The 22,303-nt window shown below is 39.4% G+C and overlaps 1 protein-coding gene across 1 annotated transcript in view; it reads left to right on the top strand.

Moving 5' to 3' along the window:
• NCKAP5 (NCK associated protein 5) overlaps positions 1-22,303 on the top strand; it is a 971,312-nt gene that overhangs the window by 479,764 nt on the left and 469,245 nt on the right. The window contains exon 5 of the mRNA XM_082840997.1: positions 8,452-8,585. Coding sequence (XP_082697123.1) covers positions 8,452-8,585 — 134 coding nt within the window. The remainder of the gene's footprint in view (positions 1-8,451; positions 8,586-22,303) is intronic.

The raw sequence follows: 22,303 nt of genomic DNA, 5'->3' as shown, positions 1-22,303 counted from the left end.
TAAAAGCTTTGTCTCTCTTGGGCGATGTTATCAGCACTGCAGATGTATATAGGGCGGCTTTTATCCTAGCGTCTCAAAATCTGATTCTGATTCTTCTGTTACAGCCAACAGTACGGGCTTTAAAAAAATCAATTCTTAAGTTCCTTATCTGTTTCTCTGCCTCTAGGATAACTGGATCTTTCATAACTAATGGGGATATTGAATTCAGGAAGCCTTATGGGGAAAATATATTGCAGTTTGTGTAAATAGCAAAAATGAGGCTGCAATTAGAGGTAATAACTATAGCTTAATTTAGACCCATTTTCATAGTGGCTTGATAGAAATTGGTTAACGTAGAGTTTTTCCATTAAAAATCAGTTTCCATGAAAACAGCAGTTTAATTTTGTGGCTGATGTGTGTTTGGTTTATGGACTTCTGAAGAAAAGAATCACTTGTCAATTTTAGATTCTCAGTAGGTAGCATGAGAATCAGAATGGTTATTCTGAATCTGGGTAATCTTAAAATGTTTCGGTATACAGTGTATGTTGATTGGTGAACACATGGCAATATCTGTGACTGTCTGGATACCAATTAATAAGCAAATCTAATCAGATCTTGAAGTTTGGGGTGACTGGGTCTTACTGCCATGCTTTATGTGTGTGTCATTGACTCAAATGTACTTTTCTAATAGTCTTTTTACCTCAAATCTCCATGGCATAGTATGAGCTAGTTTGCCAGATTCCACATTTCTTGAATGAGTTCATATATTTTTTTCGTCAGTACCCAGGAATATTATTTAATCCGAGTGGCCTTCTCTAATGGCCTTTGTTCATTTCTCACTATCTTTTAGATTCTTTTATCATCCAAGAGAGTTAATATTTTTCCTGTGATCCTTTGATTATAAAATATTATTCAACAAGAATATTATAACTTGAACACATTTCAGGAAATCTTTCAAAACAGAAACACATAGTGAATACCTTTCTACTGTGTTAGCCAACAAGTTTGTTCAGGTTTTTCCATAAGGTGTTACGGGGAAACCCAAATGAGCTTTCTGGCCAGCCCAGTATAGAGTATCATGTACCTTTAAGCCTCATGTCAGGGTAGAATACCTCTAGATGAGTTGATGCCTGATGTTGTTCATTAAGCAGGACTTACACGGAATGCTTGGAGCATAGGTGGGAGGTACCACTCTTGCTGTAGTGCATGTTTCACCTGACCCATGACCGTGCATGGTGGCACTAGAACTTTCATAGCAAGTAAACTCCTCTTTCTTTTTTTAAATTCTTTGACTCTTCTGTTACTAACTTTGCCAGTAGTATCACCCATGAATGTAACTAGGGTCACCAAATATAATTAGCCCTAGGATAGAGGTACTTCTTGGCTTTCTATCTTTGCAATCAAGTGTTAATGGCTTGCTATTAACTCCTGACATTTTGGCACATCACAGATCAAGCCATCTGTTTAAGATCGTACTAGGTAATGGAACTGAAAAATTATGTCTTTCGGGCAGTCCAGCCACAGGGTTATATGCATTCTAGATGACATCTGTGATTAAGCTGGTCTCTCAGTTCTTAGATTAAAATGTAATTTAAAATGTACTTCCCCTCAGTATTAACATATGATCTGCTTAAAAAGCACATTTTTGAGATTTTTAAAAGAAATACGTAACTACGATATTTATTTAATATGTCGTGATCGTGAAAGACTAAAATGCTTATAGAATTTATCAAAAGTAACTTTATCAAATGATATAAGCTGTATAATTCCAGTTAGCCATATCTTATTTTTATATGAGACTTTCAAGATTTTGCAGTGCTTTTCTATATGTTGTTTTACTCATTCCTCACAATGATACCATGAAATTGGCTTGGGCGATTTTACTCTCCCAAATATGCAGAAGAAACTAGCTTAAAGCATATGTTTCAAGTTAAGTGGCTTGTCCAAACCTGCTTGACTAGCAAATGGTACAGTCTAAACTAGTAGCTGGTAGCATTCACCATACTCTTACTTAAATACCTTCCCATTCTGTTGTTGTTCAGCCTCTTAGTTCAGTTCTTCTTCCACACAGTAGTCAGATGATCTTTGCAAAATCTTCATCAGAGCTTCTCACTTACTTGATTAAACCTTGGTAAAGAGTTACTGTTCTACTCAGAATATAATCTCACATCCTTAATAGAACCTTCTTCATCCCCCGGCTCCTTCTAGCTATATCGTATGGCACTCCCATCCCCTTGCTCACCAGGCTCCAGGCACATTGGACTTCTCTTTGTTCTTTTCCTATGTAACTAAAGACTTCCCGTTTGCTACTCATTCTGCCTACAGTGCCGATCCCTTCTCTTCCCCAGGTAACTCCTAGTCATCACAGAGGTCTCAGTTTATGTATGAATTCCTCAGAGAAGCCTTCCCCTAACGCACTGAACAAAGTCAGTTCCTCTGGCTGTCATCTTTCAGCAAACTCTTAATTATCCATCAGTTTATATTGATATATTTATCTGTGTGATACTTCATTTAGCACCTGCCATGTCCACTAGTGTGTAAGTCCACTGCACTCAGGAACCACGTCTTTTGGTCTCATTGCCGGTCTCTTGCTCTGGTCCAGTGTCTTGCACATAGTAGCTGTTCAGTAAAAACTTACTGAGTGAACGAATCCATGTGGGTGTGTACACAGCTCTTCTTCTAAGAAGAATTCTTTATTAAATTAGGAAATGATGATAGAACCTGTAGATTTTTCTCCATTTCCTGGGAACATACAGAGAGAAATGGCTTTTTGATACTTGAAACAATTTAAGCAAGTCTTAGAGAAATTAGCAGGAGAGGAGTTTAAAAAAATAAAATGGATTACCCAGAGAAATTGTGGAGTCTCCTTTGCTGGAGGTTTAATCAGAGGATAGTAATTGAGGAAGTTTAAGTCTTTGTGAAGGCTATGAGATATAGACATGATCATTTGGTAGAACAAAGACTTGGAATTAAAATACCTTTCCTTTTGCTTTTATGTTTGTTTCTTTGTTGAGGTCCAATTCTTTGTTTGTGCCCAAAGAATGAAGGGGCTTTGGAATCCTACTCTTGATACAGTTTTCTTTTTCTTCACCATGATGTATAGCTCTGCTATAATATGACATATGTGTTCCTAAAAATCACTGCACAGGGCTTGTGGGAAAAATGAAACTAGGGACACGGTACTCAAAAACTTTGTCAGTGACACAAAAAAAGATAGGCATCTAATATAAATGGCAGCTGAGTTTTACAATGTTAAGTGGTTAAGAAACATAGAAATAATACAATAAATATGGTACTTTCCCTTGAAAAAGACATGCAGTTTGCTTGTGGGAGCGGTCATGGGAAGGGCTGCAGCTTGTGAGTTATTGTGAATCAATGGAAAGAAGGCTGGGTAAAGTCAGAGGGCAAGTGGTACCTTCCGATATGGATGGGGCAGCTCATAACACCCGTGATGGACAGAGGTCACTGGTCCATCTATCTGTGGTGTGTGCGATTGTGTATTTCTACACTGGCTTCAGCCGGGTGGAGTTTTCTGTGTTCACTTGTGTTTCTCATGATTGAGATTGGGCCTAAGCAAATGTGAGATTCGCATCATGCTCAAACTGTCCCTCTATTGCACTGTGGCAAATGTGTACTTTTAAAATAAGTGTTAGGAGGTGGTCCAAGATGTAGCGTAGATTTGGGGTGTCTGTGCGGGGAGGTAAGTTCAGGACCTTCCTCCATCGCCGTCCACAGAGGGTGCCGTCATTGTGCTCTCCCTCTGCTAAGCTCCCCGGTGCCAGTGTCTCCAGAGGAGAGTTTTCACACACATCTGGTGCCCTAGTTTTTGCATCTCGTATCCCAGTTTTGTGGTGGCAGCCCAGGGGACACCCCTTGAACACCTGGTTCTAAAGGCCAAGGGGCTTGCTTTTCTGGTTTCATGGCAGTGCAACAATCGGAGAGAGCGTTCTTGGCAGGCTACTGCCCCCAGCACACTGTACAGATAGCAGACTGAAACACCCCCAGTCTTTCTGAGAAGGAAGCCCATTTGTGCGTCCAGGAGCTTTGGCTGGAGGGGAGGCCCAGAGAAACGCTCTCAGGGAGTGAAGGCTGGTGGACATAATCTTTACATTCTCCCTCTCCCTCACTCCAGCTTTCCGGCATTTTCCAGAAAGGAGCTCATATCCTTGTCTGGTGCCCTGATTTCTGCAGCAGCCACCAGGGGACACCTCTATATCAACTGGCTCTGAAAGCCAGCAGGGCTTACACTCGTGGGTCCCACAGGACCATACCCAACAGAGAACGTGTTCTTAAACAGCTACCACCTTGAGGACACAGCAAGCAGCAACAGACCCTGGAGCTCAGTCTGTCTGTGAACTGAGGCCTATAAGCTTATCAGAAGAGCTGCAATGTGAGGCGCAGGCTTCTAATTAAGCACACATCAGAGGACTGACTGCAAACCTTTTCAAAGGCCTTGGAAGGCAGGTGTTCTCTTCACTCTCTGTGCTGTGCTCCAGAGTGCCAGCATCTCTTGGAGGAGAGCTTTTACATGTGGCTGATGTCACAGATTTTATATCTGGTGACCAGTCCTTCAAGACAGGGAAAGGTAGGTGTTTCACCTAATACACAGAAACAAACACAGAGAGTCAGGCAAAATGAAGAAACAGAACAATATGTTCCAAATGAAAGAATAAGATAAGACCTCAGAAAAAACCTTAATGAAGTGGAGATTAGTAATTTACCTGATAAAGAGTTCAATGTAATGGTCATAAGATGCTCACCACACTTGGGAGAAGAATAGATGAACACAGTAAGAACATCCATAGCGGTAGAAAAATATAAGAAAATACCAAACAGAGCTGAGGATTATGATAACTAAAATGAAAAATACACCAAATGCATTCATCAGCAGACTAGATAAAGTAGAAGAAAGCATCAGTGATCTCGAAGACAGGACAAAAGAATTCATCCAAGTAGAGCAGCAAAAAAAAAAAAAATTTGAAAAAGGGAAGATAGCTTAAGGGACTTATGGGACAACATCAAGCAGAATAACATTTGTGTTTTAGGAGTCCCAGAAGGACCCCTATCACACAAATGTGAAACATGTCTACTTCAAGAAAAAAGAAAATATCTCAAATAAACAATCTAACTTTATACCTCAAGGAACTAGAAAAAGAAGAACCAACTAAGCTTAAAGTTAGTAGCAGGAAAGATGTAACAAAGATCAGAGTGGAAATAGATGAAATGGAGACTAAAAAGACAATAGAAAATATCAATGAAACTAAGAGTTGGCTCTTTGAGAGGATAAACAAAATTGACAAATCTTTAGCTAGACTCTCCCACCCCTGCCAAAAAAAGAGAGAGGGCTCAAATAAGTAAAATAAGAAATGAAAGAGGAGACATTACAACTCATACCACAGAGATACAAAGGATCTTAAGAGATGACTGTGAACAGTTATATGCCAACAAATTGGACAACCTAGGAGAAACTAGTGAATTCTAGAGACATACAACCTTCCAGGACTGAATCATGAAGAAACAGAAAATCTGAGTAGACTGCTTACTAGGAAGAAATCGAATGAGTAATCAACAACCTCCCAACGAACAAAAGTTCAGGACCAGACAGCTTTACTGGTGAATCCTACCAAACATTTAAAGAAGAATTAATACCAATCCTTCTCAAACTCTTCAGAAAAATAAATAAAGAGGAGGGAACACTTCCAAACTCATTTTAAGAGACCAGCATTACCCTGATACCAAAACCAGACAAGGACCACAAGAAAAGAAAATTAAAGGGCCATAGCTCTGATGACCATAGACACAAAAGTCCTCAGCAAAATGTTAATAAACTGAATTCAGCAATACACTAAAAGGATCATATGCCACGATCGAGTGAGATTTATTCCAGAGATGCAAGTTTAGTTCAACACCTACAAATCACTCAACGTGATACACCATGTTAACAAACTGAAGAATAAAAATCATATGGTCATCTCAATAGATGTAGAAAAAGCATTTGACAAATTTCAACATGTATTTATAATAAATACTGTCAACAATGTAGGTGTAGATGGAGCATATCTCAGCATAAGAAAGATCATATATGACAAACCCACAGCTAATATTATACTCAACAGTGAAAAGCTGTAAAACACAAAAATGTCCACTCTTGCCACTTTTATTTAACATGGTATTGAAAGTTTTAGCCAGAACAATTAATCAAGAAAAAGAAATAAAAGGCATCCAAATTATAAAGGAAAAAGTAAAACTGTCACTGTTTGAGGAAGACATGATTTTATATATAGAAAACCCTAAAGACTCTGACAAAAAAACTGTTCAAACTAATAAATTCAGTAAAGCCTCAGGATGCAAAATCAATATACAGAATTCTGGTGCATTTCTCTACACTAACAATAAACTATCAGAAAGAGAATTAAGAATAATTTCTAACAATTAAGAAATTAAGAATGATCCCATTTACATTTGCTTCAAAGAGAATAAAATACCTAAGAATAAAATTAGCCAATGAGTTGAAAGACCTATATGTTGAAAACTACAGGACATTAATGAATGAAAATGAAGACACAAGTAAATGGAAAAATATTCCAGTTCTCATAGATTGGAAGAATTAATATTAAAATGCCCATAGTACCAAAAGTAATCTGCAGATTCAATGCAATCCATGTCAAAATTCTAATGGCATTTTTCACAGTAATAGAACAAGCAATCCTAAAATTTGTATGGAACACAAAGACCCCGAATAGCCAAAGCAATCTTGAGAAATAAGAATAAAGCTGGAGACATCATGCTCAAATTATGCAAAGCTATGGTAATCAAAACAGTATGGTATTGGCATAAAAACAGACACATAGACTAATAGAGCTGAATAGAGAGCCTAGAAACATAGCCACACATATATGGTCAATTAATTTATGACAAAGGAGCTAAGACTGTAAAATGGGAAAAAACAGTCTCTTCAATAAATGGTGTTGGGGAAAATGGATGTCCACGTGCAAAAGAATGAAACTAGACTGCTATCTTACACCATACACAAAAATTATCTCAAAGTGGATTAAAGACTTAATGGAATGTAAGACCTGAAACCATAGAATTCCTAAAAGTAAACATACATGGTAAGCTATTTGACATTAGTCTTGGTGATGATCTTTTGAATCTGTTACCAAAAGCAAAAATACGCAAGTGGGACTACATCAAACTAAAGAGCTTATGCATAGCAAAGGAAGGTATCAACAAAATGGAAGGGCAACCAACTGAGTGGGAGAAAATGTTTGCAAATCATATATCTGGCAAAGGGTTGATATGTAAGCTGAGCCCGGAAGGAACCCTAGGCTTTGAATAGAGAGGGCTTTTGAAGCAGGAGGGAGAGCATGGTCGAAGGCACAGGATGTGGAGTATTTTTAGAGGACCTTGATTCATTTCCGAGAATGGTCTGTTTCATTCATGGTCCTCAGGAGAATTTTTTCTCCATGAGTTATACAATGGATCAAGTTGCATCTGGGTGATTCATGGTACAGAGTCATAGTGTCTGATTTATTTGGAGACTGAAGTACATGCTTCCCATCTTTCCCTTTAAGAATGTAGGTCCCTTATAAGCAGACATTGAGTCTTTGATTTTCATCATGGAATATTTATCCTTAACACATAGTGCTTAATGTAGTAACATCCATAACCATAATAGCATGACATGCTCTAAAAAAAAAAAACAAAACACAACAGGTGGTAACAGCAGCACAACCAAAATGAAAAAGTCATAGCGTGGCTCAGTCTGTAATGTCAGGATCTGAGCTTGTGTGCTTTTTACCAGTTCCTGGAGTGCGTTTTTGAAGAACCATCTATTCTGGGTCATCCAGTGCCCCTTTTAATCTATGATGCCCATGTGTGAGAAGCTCGCTTTCTAGGACTACACATGAAGAGGGTGGCTTAACCAGTTTCTATCTGGGAAAACCTAATTGGGCAAATACAAAACGAATTCTTTAACCTTATTCTCATCAGCTTCATGGTATAATTAAGTGGAAGTTCCTGGTCCTTCTACAAAAATCAGTAGTGTTCTCTTTAAAGCATTTACCAGAGATTGAAAAGATGAAATAATCCTGAACAGGCACTAATGGACTTATCATTATTACTTGAATTCTTATTCACCTGCTAGTATTATTCAGTCATGAATCTTCATCTCTGCATAAGAAGCCACCTGGTTTAGTGGAAATCATTCATACATTAGAGTCAAATCAGCCAGGATTGAAAATCTGTTACCTTCTGTTTTTTTAATGACAGATTACTTCAAGGTCTCTGATCCTTGGTTTCCTAGATAATAAGAGATTAATAATAGAATGTACTTGATGAGGTTGTAATGAGGATGAAATTAATATATGAAGTCCAAGTTAACACGTAGTAACCAACAGTGCCTGGTAATTATTTTCTTATAATATTTAAGAAACAGTTTCTTAAAAGTCATCCCCTGTGTGCCTTTTCTAGCATGAGAAGCTGATACATGAATTGGAAGAGGAGAGACACTTACGTCTTCAGAGTGAGAAGCGCTTGCAGGAGGTGACACTGGAGTCTGAGAGGAACAGAATTCAGATGCGTGGCCTGCAGCAGCAGTTCTCCAGGTATTGTTCTGCGTGGAGCATCTTGTTTCAGGAGGTGCATCTCTCCCTGCGCCAATTACACCTTTGCTTGAGTTTCCATTGTGTAAGCTTGTGTTGCATTTGAGGAGCTAATGACCGGCAGTTTAGACCTTCTCTTCTAGCCAAACCATCCGATTGCATTTGGACCAATTTTCTGGAACTTTCCACTTGCACCTCAGTCTTGGCTTTATTGAAGCTGGTTGTCTTTTCTTCCCCAATGGCTTTCCAAAGTATCTTTCAGTGAGATGTGGTGGTTGTGTGGCCTTTTGGCATGATCTGTGAAAGGCCAGCCAGGAGAATGCAGTTTTACTGGTCCTCATAATCCTATTTTCAGGTAGAAAGAATGTGAATCATCCAGTAAGCTCTTACTCCTTATTTACTCCTTATTTAGAGTAAATATTTAGAATCTGTAAAAAAAAAAAAAAAAAAAAAAAAAAAAATCAAAATCAATGAGTTTCTTTCCTTTAAAAAGACATAACTTGAATTTGAAAGGATTCTGGAAAAGTAGCTCTTTTTTGATTTAATTCCAGCACAGTAAGAATCTTTCAGCTTTCAATTACAGTTAATAGGGGGCCAAGAACTTCCCTGGTGGCACAGGGGTTAAGAATCCACCTGCCAATGTAGGGACACAGGTTCAATGCCTGGTCTAGGAAGATCCCACATGCTACGGAGCAGCTGAGCCCGGGCGCCACAACTACTGAGCCTGCGCTCTAGAGCCCGCGAGCCACAACTACTGAGCCTGCGCTCTAGAGCCCGCGAGCCACAACTACTGAGCCCGCGAGCCACAACTACTGAAGCCCATGTGCCTAGAGCCCGCTCCACAACAAGAGAAGCCACCGCAATGAGGAGCCCGCACACCGCAAGGAAGAGTAGCCCCCTCTCACCACAACTAGAGAAAGCTCGCGCACTGCAATGAAGACCCAATGCAGCCAAAAATTAATTAATTAATTAATTTAAAAAAGAAAAAAAAAATATATATATGGGGCCAGGTAAAGATTCAACCTATTATTTAAAATCTCTTCATTTTCATGGAAAAAACACAGACTTGTGCAGTTACAGTCCTGGGACCAGATACGGGCACCCTGTGAGGAACAGTTTGCTTTTATTTTCATGTTTCACTTCACCATTTGCAAAACCAGGAAAATAATTTTTGGTTCTTTTCTCCCTCATGAGGTTATCCCAGGCAGAATCCAGTTTGAGACGTTGCCCTAAAATTTTCTTCAGCAGACGGGGTGGGTCTTATCTTTCATTTACCACTGGGATTGGATATGATTGGTGATGGATAATTGTGCTTCCTCATTGATGAGGCTTTTATATTGACAGCATCATTTTTAGGTGTGTTGCAGGGAGAGAGCAAAGTTGAGCCTTTGGATGATTTATCTCATGGAGGCTCATACCACGAATGTTTGGAATTTTGGTTTAAAGGCATCTTGGAAGAACAGGGTAGGAAGGATGGATGACTCCTCGGTTTCAGAGTCATAATTTAACACCCTGTTCAACTCTTGGAGCCCACGATAATACAGGTGCTGTAGAAATGCACCAGTCAATACTTTAACAAATGCATGTTCCACCCCTCCCAGGCTATTACTTATACAACCTTGTGCTCAGTTTTTCATTCTATTCGATGGCAAATCTCACTTTATGTCTCCAAACTTGAAATAATAGCTCTTCCCCACTCTCCGAAGCAACTTTAAAAGAAGTACCATTTTGTAATACTTGCCATTTTTTTGGTTCTTTTTTTTTTGGCGGTACACGGGCCTCTCACCATTGTGGCCTCTCCTGTTGCGGAGCACAGGCTCCGGACGCACAGGCTCAGCGGCCATGGCTCACGGGCCCAGCCGCTCCGCGGCATGTGGGATCTTCCCGGACCGGGGCACGAACCCGTGTCCCCTGCATCGGCAGGCAGACTCTCAACCACTGCGCCACCAGGAAAGCCCGATACTTGCCATTTTAATGATACAAGAAAGGAAGGTGCAGATCTTGCTACCCTTGTACTGTCTAACTGAGATGTCTCTGTACTCAAGCTATTGATTTACAGGGCGTGAGGCACCCGGCACCGTAAATTGCTTTCATACGACGCCTGGTCATCTGCTATAAATCACATGACAACCCCATACAGATTTGAGTTGCACAAGAGCCGAGGCTACATTCTAGGTTGAAAGAGAAGATAATTATTTGTAAAACAAATAGTGGGTGGTTTTACGTACTGCCTTTGTGAAGATTTTTTGCCACAACGTAATCAGTTTTCTTAGTAAGCTTCGTTGACATTGAAAGTTCAAGTCCAGTTATAGCCAGACAACTAATGTAAATCAGCAAAAGATGGGGGGAGAAAGCATATGTAACAGAGAAGATAATTACACGATAATTTAAGTAGACCCACTAAACCATTGCTGATGGCCTTTTACCTTTTAAACTTTGGCTTGTAAGATGTTTCTAGTTAGGCTTATTCAAACAATCCTGTTACTATAATCTAAGTCTCTGTAAAATTCTCAGTATTACAGAGCTTGTCTAGAGCATGTCACCCTTGGACATGGTCAGTATCTAAATGCTCATGTAAATAAGTTCTATAATCCAAATAATTGCATTAAATTTAAAACTTTCATAGTCATAATTTTCTCCTTCTTTTCCTGGGTTGACAGGTTCCTTTTGTACATGATGATATCTGAGATGTAATGTAGGCATACTTTGAGTGTTGTTCATGGGATGAGTTTACTTTTTAGAGTAATGTAATAGCCTACCTTTTCAAAGGGTGCGAAGTGACTCACAAGAAAAGGTAGTTTTACGGTAAGACTGTTAAAATAAAAACGGAAAATAAAGACCATGAAAGGGGAACGTGGTGAGTAATCATACTTACACAGCCCAGCATGCTTTCTGAGAGTGAACATTTAATTTAGCTCTGAGATTCATGGCAGACAAGATTAAAAGGAAAACACGAGAATATGTGATTCTAATCTCGTAGACAAAGGCTACTACTCCCTAAAGAGAGAAACATTATCTTTGGCAATAAACTCATAGTAGAATGCATCTCATAGGCCCCTCCAGAGGTGGCATTAAAGGGTATAATAGACAGTGGTCCACGATAGTGCAAATTAGGATTAATTCGTAAAAGTATTACTGCTTCTGCTATGTCACTTACGTCTATGAAGTTAAGTAATTTCACACTATATGATTTAGGAATTCTGGGTCTATGCCTAAGTGAAAACAAATAAAGTAGGAAGAACTCCAGTGCTAAAGGTTCTCAAGTTAAGCACTATACTTCAAGTTCATGGGGACACGTAAATATACATGTGTTGTATTTTTCCAATACCTCTTTTATGAACCTAGGGCACAGAGGCATGAGATGCTGAGGCCTGGGCTGAGTTGGGTGAGGTATTTTTCTGGTATGTTTGATTGTACTGTAGCCATGGGAGCATCTAAACAGTAGTCAAGGAGATTCTGAGTCTCAGATTCAGGGCTGATGCGAGGCATTGAAGGGGGAAATGAATAATGAAGTTAGTTAGAAGCTGGGGCAATTAGGTATATGTGTGAAGTAGAATTCAGGTGTCAGAATGAGCGATTCAGAATTACTCTGAGGCTTGATTTTATGCAGTTTCAGTTAGGTGATGGGCTTTGCACTAGGCAAAACTGAGCATTTGTGATCACCTGTGGCAATGAGTAATGGGATCACGTAGGTGATAAAAATCTATGAAAGTGTTGAAATGAGTAGTTCTCTTGTATGTCATCACCAAACCTTCATCCATAAGCCCTTCCTCCTCCTGACCTCTGATTACGATATAATGATCAGCAGTGGTCCAAAATTTGGGCAATTAAAAAAAATGTGACTAGAGGTTACATAATTAGCTCTAAGCTCATAAATCAGAAATTGTCTTCGCTGAGGGTGATTCAGGCAGCCATAACAAACTTAATTTAGACCATTTACCTTCTTTAATGTAAATACAGAGAAGAAAAAGGATACTTTCAAATGAAGCCTTCCCCATAGATGAAGGTATGAATCAAGACAGATGCAGTAAGGTGGTACTGAAAGGCAGGTGTTGGTATCATTCAGGCTGCTCCTTCCTTCTCTTACTATTTAGTGATATAAATCAAAGATGCTTTCCAGATGTCATAAGGATTGTTTAACCCATTGTCTGTGTAGTATACATGGCTGGGCATATTTTATGTGGGATTTGCTTTGTGATCCCCCCGTATTCCGTAACTGTCTTTTTCCTCCCTTTAACCATTTTGAAGTGTGATTGTCGAGCCAGCCAAGGTCAATGGGGCGAACTGAGGCTGTGTATGTAAGGATAATTAGTGTTTGAACCCCCAGCTTCATTACTCCACCTTGAGTGAATGAAACGTTTGTGCATCAGTTAGATTCCAGGGACAATGTCTCCCACCAGGTGGGGTGTATCGAGGTGGGGTAACAATGATTTCTAAAAAACAGACTTCTGAAGAAATAAGCGACTCTACAGAGTTGATTTCATGCAAAGCGTGCATGATTTGCACAAGTATTTGAGTTGGTCCCTTTGGAAACAATCTAATCAATGTGTAGGCTGTTACTGAAAGCTGCTGTTCATATAGGACAATCAACTGCTTTTATTGTGTGCACAATAAGATAGAACATAGTATGTATCCTCAAAAAATGTAGACTCCAGATGGAGAAGCCGTATGTACATATATGAGCCAAACAACACATTTATAGTTTAGCTATAAATGAAGGGAAAGTTTGTCTAAATTCTGGACAGCCAGACTTCATAGTTGTTAATAGTACGTTATCGTGCAAAGGCATGAGTCAAATCAGATGAAATTAATGATTGGGTAGTGATACTAGCAATAATAACACACGTGTTTATCATGTGGCAGCTCTATGCTGCAGTATATTTGAAGCTTTGAATTAGAATCAACCTGGTACTCTCACCATCAAGCAGACATGTTTTATAAAAGATATGCAGTTAGCAAACCACATCACACCCAAAGCATCAGGAATCAATCATGGTTTCCCTGCAGCCTTGAAAAGTTCCAGGCGTGTGTGTGTGTGTGTGTGTGTGTGTGTGTGTGTTTACACGATGCAGTGTAAATTTCAGTAAAGGGAACAATTAAGCTTTGTCACTCCTAATTGACTAAGATAGTTAAAAATCACCCAGATGGAATCCAGGCTTGCACTCTCTACCTCCAGAATTTCTCTGCACCTGTTTTGACCTTCTCTCCCTGCACTGTTATCTGCTGCCTTGAAGCTATTTCTTTGCTTGCGGTAAGGGGATTTCTCCTCTCACAGTTGATTGCTATGCTGAGGTGCATTCTGCTGCTTGCTGAACTTCAAGGAGATGTACACGGAGCTGGTTTTCCCGCCTCGTTCACTGGTTGCTGTTCACGTTATCAGCTCTCAGAGACTTTATAGAATCCTAGGGTTCATTTTCCACTGCCCATTTGGAAGCTGTAGGCATCTGGCGTAGACGTGTGTGTTGAAGAAGGTAATATGCCCTTCAGTGTTCTGCCCACGTAGTCCCTTCTACCTCCGTATCTGTCTGGTACATTAAAAGAACATTTTATCTACATTTTTAGAAGGAGTGAAATGTAGCAAGATGAGGACAGCCGTCCGTTGACCTTTGGGCAGTCAACAGCACAGGCCCTCCTGCCCCTTTCTACACTTGTTCCTGTCCCAGAGTCTTCATCAGCTTTAACCTGTCACAGACGCTGGCTCTCCTCAGTGCCCTGTTCCTCCTGATGAATGTACAGGGCAATTTTCTATTGACTTGGAGTTGCTATTTCCACGTGATCAGCAATATTTCTTGCTGTCATAAAAATGGAGACTTGTCATAAAAATGGAGGCCTCTCATTTGCTCCTCTGGGTGAATTTACCAGAAGTTTAAAATGGCAAAGCAACACTGGTCAGATGATAACTTTTCTTCAGATGGCAGCAGACGGAAGAAAGGCGTTTACATGGCATCTTCTTTAAATGCTTGGTTAACATAATATGGATCATACTCTGATGTCAGAAATGTGTATCTTAGTATCTGGCGTATAAGTTCTCACTTGAGCACAGCAGAGAGGGGCTAAAATCAATTATATAGAGAATGGAAAGAAAGGAGACCTTTTTCAGCAGTTACTAACTTAATATGAAACATTCCTTGATCCCCTTGTAGTTCTACTTCCGTATAAGACATGATGACCTTGTCACAAGTTTTTAAAATTCTTAACGGAGCTATATATTGTTGAGTAGACAGCATGAAAATTACATCACCTATTATTCAAGCCTGGTAGAGAAAACAATCGTAACATAAAATTTAGTTCCAATTTCATTTGAAAGAGCACCGTCCTATTGAATGGGTTTTCTAGGACCTGGTTCTAGCCCCACTTCTAACTAGCTTAATAACGGCGGTTAAGTAATTTGACCTTTCTGGATCTCATTTCGCTCATTTGTAAAATGAGGAAGTTGAATTGCACTATAGTTTTATAATGCTTTTTAGGCTTTTGAAAAGGCCATGTGTTAGAACTGAAATGCATTTCTTGCATGAAGTTGTAATTACGCTGTTAAAACCAGGGCTTCTTGAAGTTCTAACAACCAGGTTTCATGGTAGGAACTTGGAGTGGATTGTCTTATTCTCCATGTTTTGATGACAGTGATACTCTGTGGGATTGGGCTTTCACCATGTCTATTTTGGTTACTTGACTCTGGAGAAGTTGAGATGAGAAAACTGCCATGCCCAGATGAAATATTTCTGTTGAGGACAGTCAAATTGAATGCTGAGAAACCTGGCTGGTAAAAGGAAGCGAAGATCCTCTGCTGTGAACATAACCATTATTGCTCTTGGCTCTGATGTTGTCTGCTTTAGGATTTATTTGAAACAGTTTTGGGAAAAGCCTGAACAGAGAGAACTTTATGACAACCAGAATTGTTTTCACTTCTAAACAATTTCTCTGAAGACATAGTCCTCAGTAAAAATACCACTGATTTAGTCTCTCCTCCAAATGTCTTTTTCAATTACCTATTATAACTCTTAATGTATTACTATCCCTACCCAACACACTTTTTCTTTTAAGAAAACAGATGCAGGATATAGGAGAATATGTTTCATTTTAAAATTGGAAACTAACTTCATTCCTGCTCTAAATAATAAATGTTGTTTTGGTCAGGTTTACAGAAAATCCATCTTTTAAGTGTATAGTTTGACCAGTTTTGACAAGCATATGCCATCATGCAACCACCACTGCAATCTTTACAGAATATTTTCATGCCCCTGAAAAGTTCCCGCATCTCCCTATGGTCTGTTCCCTCTCCACACCCTAAGACCCCGGCAATGGCTGATCTGAGTTGTCTCCCTGTAGTTCTGCCTTTTCCAGAAATTCTTATCATTGAAGTTATAAAGTATTTAATTTTTTTGTGTATCTGGCTTCTTTCACTTAGCAAGTCTTTTGAAATGCAGCCTTGTTGTTGCATATATCAGTACTTCATTCCCTTTCATTGCTTAGTCATAATCCATCGTATAGAAGTACCACCATTTGTTTATTCATTCACCTGATGATGGATTTCTTCCAGTTTTTGGTGATTATAAGGTTGTTATAAACATACAGCCTTCATTCCCAGGTCTCAGTATGTTTCCATCTGTCTTAGGAATGGGATTACTGTGTCATATAGTAAGCCTATGTTTAACTTTACGGGACACTGCCAAACTGTTTTGCAAAGTAGCCATGCCATTTTCCATTCCCACTCTCAATGTTTAGGGGTTCTCATTGTTCCATACTGACAAATCCTTCTTGAAGGTTTTTCTCTTTTTTTAACATCTTTATTGGAGTATAATTGCTTTACAATGGTGTGTTAGTTTCTGCTGTATAACAGAGTGAATCAGCTGTACGTATACACGTATCCCCATATCACCTCCCTCTTATGTCTCCCTCCCACCCTCCTTATCCCACCCCTCTAGGTGGTCACAAAGCACCAAGCTGATCTCCCTATGCTATATGGCTGCTTCCCACTAGCTTTTTTTTTTGTAGTATGCGGGCCTCTCACTGTTGTGGCCTCTCCCGTTGCAGAGCACAGGCTCCGGATGCACAGGCTCAGCGGCCATGACTCACGGACCTAGCCGCTCTGCGTCATGTGGGATCTTCCTGGACCGGGGCACAAACCTGTGTCCCCTGCATCAGCAGGCGGACTCTCAACCACTGCGCCACCAGGGAAGCCCCCCACTAGCTATTTTACATTTAGTAGTGTATATATGTCCATGCCACTCTGTCACTTTGTCCCAGCTTACCCTTCCCCCTCCACATATGCTCAGTGCGTTCTCTACGTATGCGTCTTTATTGCTGTCCTGCCCCTAGGTTCATCAGAACATTTTTTTTTTTTTTTAGATTCCATATATATGTATTAGCATATGGTATTTGTTTTTCTCTTTCTGACTTACTTCACTCTGTATGGAAGACTCTAGGTCCATCCACCTCACTACACATAACTCAATTTCGTTTCTTTTTATGGCTGAGTAATATTCCATTGTATTTTTTTCCACATCTTCTTTATCCATTCATCTGTCAGTGGACACTTAGGTTGCTTCCATGTCCTGGCTATTGTAAATAGAGCTGCAATGAACATTGTGGTACATGACTCTTTTTGAATTATGGTTTTCTCAGGGTATATGCCCAGTAGTGGGATTGCTGGGTCGTATGGTAGTTCTATTGTTAGTTTTTTAAGGAACCTCCATACTGTTCTCCGCAGTGGCTATATCGATTTACATTCCCACCAACAGTACAGGAGAGTTCCCTTTTCTCCACACCCTCTCCAGGATTTATTGTTTGTAGATTTTTTGATGATGGCTATTCTGACTGGTGTGAGGTGATATCTCGTTGTAGTTTTGATTTGCATTTCTCTAATGCTTAGTGATGTTGAGCATCCTTTCATGCGTTTGTTGGCAATCTGTGTATCTTCTTTGGCGAAATGTCTGTTTAGGTCTACTGTCCATTTTTGGATTGGGTTGTTTGCTTTTCTGATACTGAGCTGCATGAGCTGCTTGTAAATTTTGGAGATTAATCCTTTGTCAGTTGCTTCGTTTGCAAATATTTTCTCCCATTCTGAGGGCTGTCTTTTCGTCTTGCTTATGGTTTTCTTTGCTGTGCAAAAGCTTTGAAGTTTCATTAGGTCCCATTTGTTTATTTTTATTTGCATTTCTCTAGGAGGTGGGTCAAAAAGGATCTTGCTGTGATTTATGTCATAGACTGTTCTGCCTATGTTTTCCTCTGAGAGTTTTATAGTGTCTATTCTTACATTTAGGTCTTTAATCCATTTTGAGTTTATTTTTGTGTATGGTGTTGGGGAGTGTTCTAATTTCATTCTTTTACATGTAGCTGTCCAGTTTTCCCAGCACCACTTATTGAAGAGGCTGTCTTTTCTCCATTGTATATTCTTTCCTCCTTTATCAAAGATAAGGTGACCATATGTGTGTGGGTTTATCTCTGGGCTTTCTATCCTGTTCCATTGATCTATATTTCTTTTTCTGTGCCAGTACCATACTGTCTTGATTACTGTAGCTGTGTAGTATAGTCTGAAGTCAGGGAGCCCAATTCCTCCAGCTCCATTTTTCTTTCTCAAGATTGCTTTGGCTATTTGGGGTCTTTTGTGTTTCCACACAGATTGTGAAATTTTTTGTTCCAGTTCTGTGAAAAATGCCATTGGTAGTTTGATAGGGATTGCATTGAATCTGTCGATTGCTTTGGGTAGTATAGTCCTTTTCACAATGTGATTCTTCCAATCCAAGAACATGGTATATCTCTCCATCTGTTTGTATCATCTTTAATTTCTTTCATCAGTGTCTTACAGTCTTCTGCATACAGGTCTTTTGTCTCCTTAGGTCGGTTTATTCCATGGTATTTTATTCTTTTTGTTGTAGTGGTAAAGGGGAGTCTTTCCTTAATTTCTCTTTCAGATTTTTCATCTTTAGTGTATTGGAATGCAAGAGATTTCTGTGCATTCATTTTGTATCCTGCTACTCTACGAAATTCATTCATTAGCTCTAGAAGTTTTCTGGTAGCATCTTTAGGATTCTCTATGTATAGTATCATGTCATCTGCAAACAGTGACAGTTTTACTTCTTCTTTTCCAATTTGGATTCCTTTTATTTCTTTTTCTTCTCAGATAGCTGTGGCTAAAACTTCCAAAACTATGTTGAATAATAGTGGTGAGAGTGGGCAACCTTGTCTTGTTCCTGATCTTAGTGGAAATGGTTTCAATTTTTCACCATTGAGAACAATGTTGGCTGTGGGTTTGTCATGTATGACCTTTATTATGTTGAGGTAAGTTCCCTCTATGCCCACTTTCTGCAGGGTTTTTATCATAAATGGGTGTTGAATTTTTTCAAAAGCTTTTTCTGCATGTACTGAGATGATCATTTGTTTTTTTCCTTCAATTTGTTAATATGGTGTATCACGTTGATTGATTTGCGTATATTGAAGAATCCTTGCATTCCTGGGATAAACCCCACTTGATCATGGTGTATGATCCTTTTACTGTGCTGTTGGATTCTGTTTGCTAGTATATTGTTGAGGATTTTTGCAGCTATTGTTCATCAGTGTTATTGGCCTGTAGTTTTCTCTTTTTGTGACATGTTTGTCTAGTTTTGGTATCAGGGTGATGGTGGCCTCATAGAATGTGTTTGGGAGAGTTCCTCCTTCTGAAATTTTTTGGAAGAGTTTGAGAAGGATAGGTGTTGGCTCATCTCTAAATGTTTGATAGAATTCGCCTGTGAAGCCATCTGGTCCCGGGCTTTGGTTTGTTGGAAGATTTTAAATCACAGTTTCAATTTCAGTGCTTGTGATTGGTCTGTTTATATTTTCTTTTTCTGGCTGGTTCAGTCTTGGAAGGTTGTGTTTTTCTAGGAATTTGTCCATTTCTTCCAGGTTGTCCATTTTATTGGCATAGAGTTGCTTGTAGTAATCTCTCATGATCCTTTGTATTTCTGCAGTGTCAGTTGTTACTTCTCCTTTTTCATTTCTAATTCTATTGATTTGAGTCTTCTCCGTTTTTTTCTTGATGAGTCTGACTAATAGTTTACCAGTTTTGTTTATCTTGTCAAAGAACCAGCTTTTAGTTTTATTGATGTTTGCAATCGTTCCTTCATTTTTTTTCATTTATTTCTGATATGATCTTTATGATTTCTTTCCTACTGCTAACTTTGGGGTTTTTTTGTTCTTCTTTCTCTAATTGCTTTAGGTGTAAGGTTAGGTTGTTTATTTAAGATGTTTCTTCTTTCTTGAGGTAGGATTGTTTTGCTATAAACTTCCTTCTTAGAGCTGCTTTTGCTGCATCCCATAGGTTTCGGGTCGTCGTGTTTTCACTGTCATTTGTTTCTAGGTTTATTTTGATTTCCTCTTTGATTTCTTCAGTGATCTCTTGGTTATTTAGTAGTGTATTGCTTAGCCTCCATGTGTTTGTATTTTTTGCAGAGTTTTTCCTGTAATTGATATCTAGTCTCATAGCACTGTGGTCGGAAACGATACTTGATACGATTTCAATTTTCTTAAATTTACCAAGGCTTCATTTGTGACCCAACATATGATCTGTCCTGGAGAATGTTCCATGAACACTTGAGAAGAAAGTGTGTTCTGTTGTTTTTGGATAGAATGTCCTATAAATATCAATTAAGTCCATCTTGTTTAATGTATCATTTAAAGCTTGTGTTTCCTTATTTATTTTCCTTTTAGATGGTCTGTCCATTGGTGAAAGTGGGGTGTTTAAGTCCCCTACTATGATGGTGTTACTGTCGATTTCCCTTTTTATGGCTGTTAGCATTTGCCTTTTGTGTTGAGGTGATACTATGTTGGGTGCATAACTATTTACAATTGTTATATCTTCTTCTTAGATTGATCCCTTGATCATTATGTAGTGTCCTTCTTTGTCTCTTGTAACATTCTTTATTTTAAAGTCTATTTTGTCTGATATGAGAATTGCTACTCCAGCTTTCTTCTGATTTCTATTTGCATGGAATATCTTTTTCCATCCCCTCACTTTCAGTCTGTATGTGTCCCTAGGTCTGAAGTGGGTCTCTTGTAGACAGCATATATACAGGTGTTGTTTTTGTATCCATACAGCCAGTCTATGTCTTTCGGTTGGAGCATTTAATCCATTTACATTTATGATAATTATCAATATGTATGTTCCTGTTACCATTTTCTTAATTGTTTTGAGTTTATTATTGTAGGTCTTTTCCTTCTCTTGTGTTTCCTGCCTAGAGAAGTTCCTTTAGCATTTGTTGTGAAGCTGGTTTGGTGGTGCTGGATTCTGTTAGCTTTTGCTTGCCTGTAAAGGTTTTAATTTCTCCGTCAAATCTGAATGAGATCCTTGCTGGGCAGAGTAACCTTGGTTTTAGGTTCTTCCCTTTCATCACTTTAAATATGTCCTCCCACACCCTTCTGGCTTACAGAGTTTCCACTGAGAAATCAGCTGTTAACCTTTTGGGGATTCCCTTGTAGGTTATTTGTTGCTTTTCCCTTGCTTCTTTTAATATTTTTTCTTTGTTTTTAATTTTTGATAGTTTGAGTAGTATGTGTCTTGGCGTGTTTCTCCTTGGATTTATCCTGTGTGGGACTCTCTGTGCTTCCTGGAGTTGATTGACTATTTCGTTTCCCATATTAGGGATGTTTTCAACTATAAGCTCTTCAAATATTTTCTCAGTCTCTTTCTCTTCTTCTTCTGGGACCCCTATAATTCGAATGTTGGTGTGTTTAATGTTGTCCCAGAGGTCTGTGAGACTGTCCTCAGTTCTTTTTTTTTGTGGTACGCGGGCCTCTCACTGCTGTGGCCTCTCCCGTTGCGGAGTACGGGCTCCGGATGCACAGGCTCAGCGGCCGTGGCTCACAGGCCCAGCCGCTCTGCGGCATGTGGGATCCTCCCGGACTGGGGCACGAACCCACGTCCTCTGCATCAGCTGGCGGACTCTCAACCACTGCACCACCAGGGAAGCCCTGTCCTCAATTCTTTTCATTCTTCTTTCTTTATTCTGCTCTGTGGTAGTTATTTCCACTATTTTATCTTCTAGGTCACTTATCCATTCTTCTGCCTCAGTTATTCTGCTATTGATTCCTTCTATAGAATTTTAAATTTCATTTATTGTGTTGTTCATCATTATTTGTTTGCTCTTTAGTTCTGCTAGGTCCTTGTTAAACGTTTCTTGTATTTCCTCCATTCTATTTCCAAGATTTTGGATCATCTCTACTCTCATTACTCAGTTCTTTTTCAGGTAGACTGCCTGTTTTCTCTTCATTTGTTTGGTCTGGGGGTTTTTACTTTGCTCCTTCATCTGCTGTATATTTCTCTGTTTTCTGATTTTGCTTAACTTACTGTGTTTGGGGTCTCCTTTTCACAGGCTCCAGGTTTGTAGTTCCCATTGTTTTTGGTGTCTGTCCCCAGTGGCTAATGTTGGTTCAGTGGGTTGTGTAGACTTCCTGGTGGAGGGGACTGATGCCTGTGTTCTGGTGGGTGGGGCTGGATCTTGTCTTTCTGGTGGGCAGGACCGCATCCAGTTGTGCGTTTTGGGGTGTCTGTGACCTTATTATGATTTTAGGCAGCGTCTCTGCTAATGGGTGGGGTTGTGTTCCTGTCTTGCTAGTTGTTTGGCATGGGGTGTCCAGCACTGGAGCTTGCCTGCTGGTTGTTGAGTGGAGCTGGGTCTTAGCATTGAGATGGAGATCTCTGGGACAGCTTTCGCAGTTTGATATTAACGTGGGGCTGGTAGGTCTCT

Source organism: Leucopleurus acutus, assembly GCF_964270905.1.
Source record: "Leucopleurus acutus genome assembly, chromosome: 6".
Taxonomy (NCBI): domain Eukaryota; kingdom Metazoa; phylum Chordata; class Mammalia; order Artiodactyla; family Delphinidae; genus Leucopleurus; species Leucopleurus acutus.
Note: the sequence above shows the minus strand (reverse complement) of the source record. Positions and strands in the feature narration are given on the sequence as shown.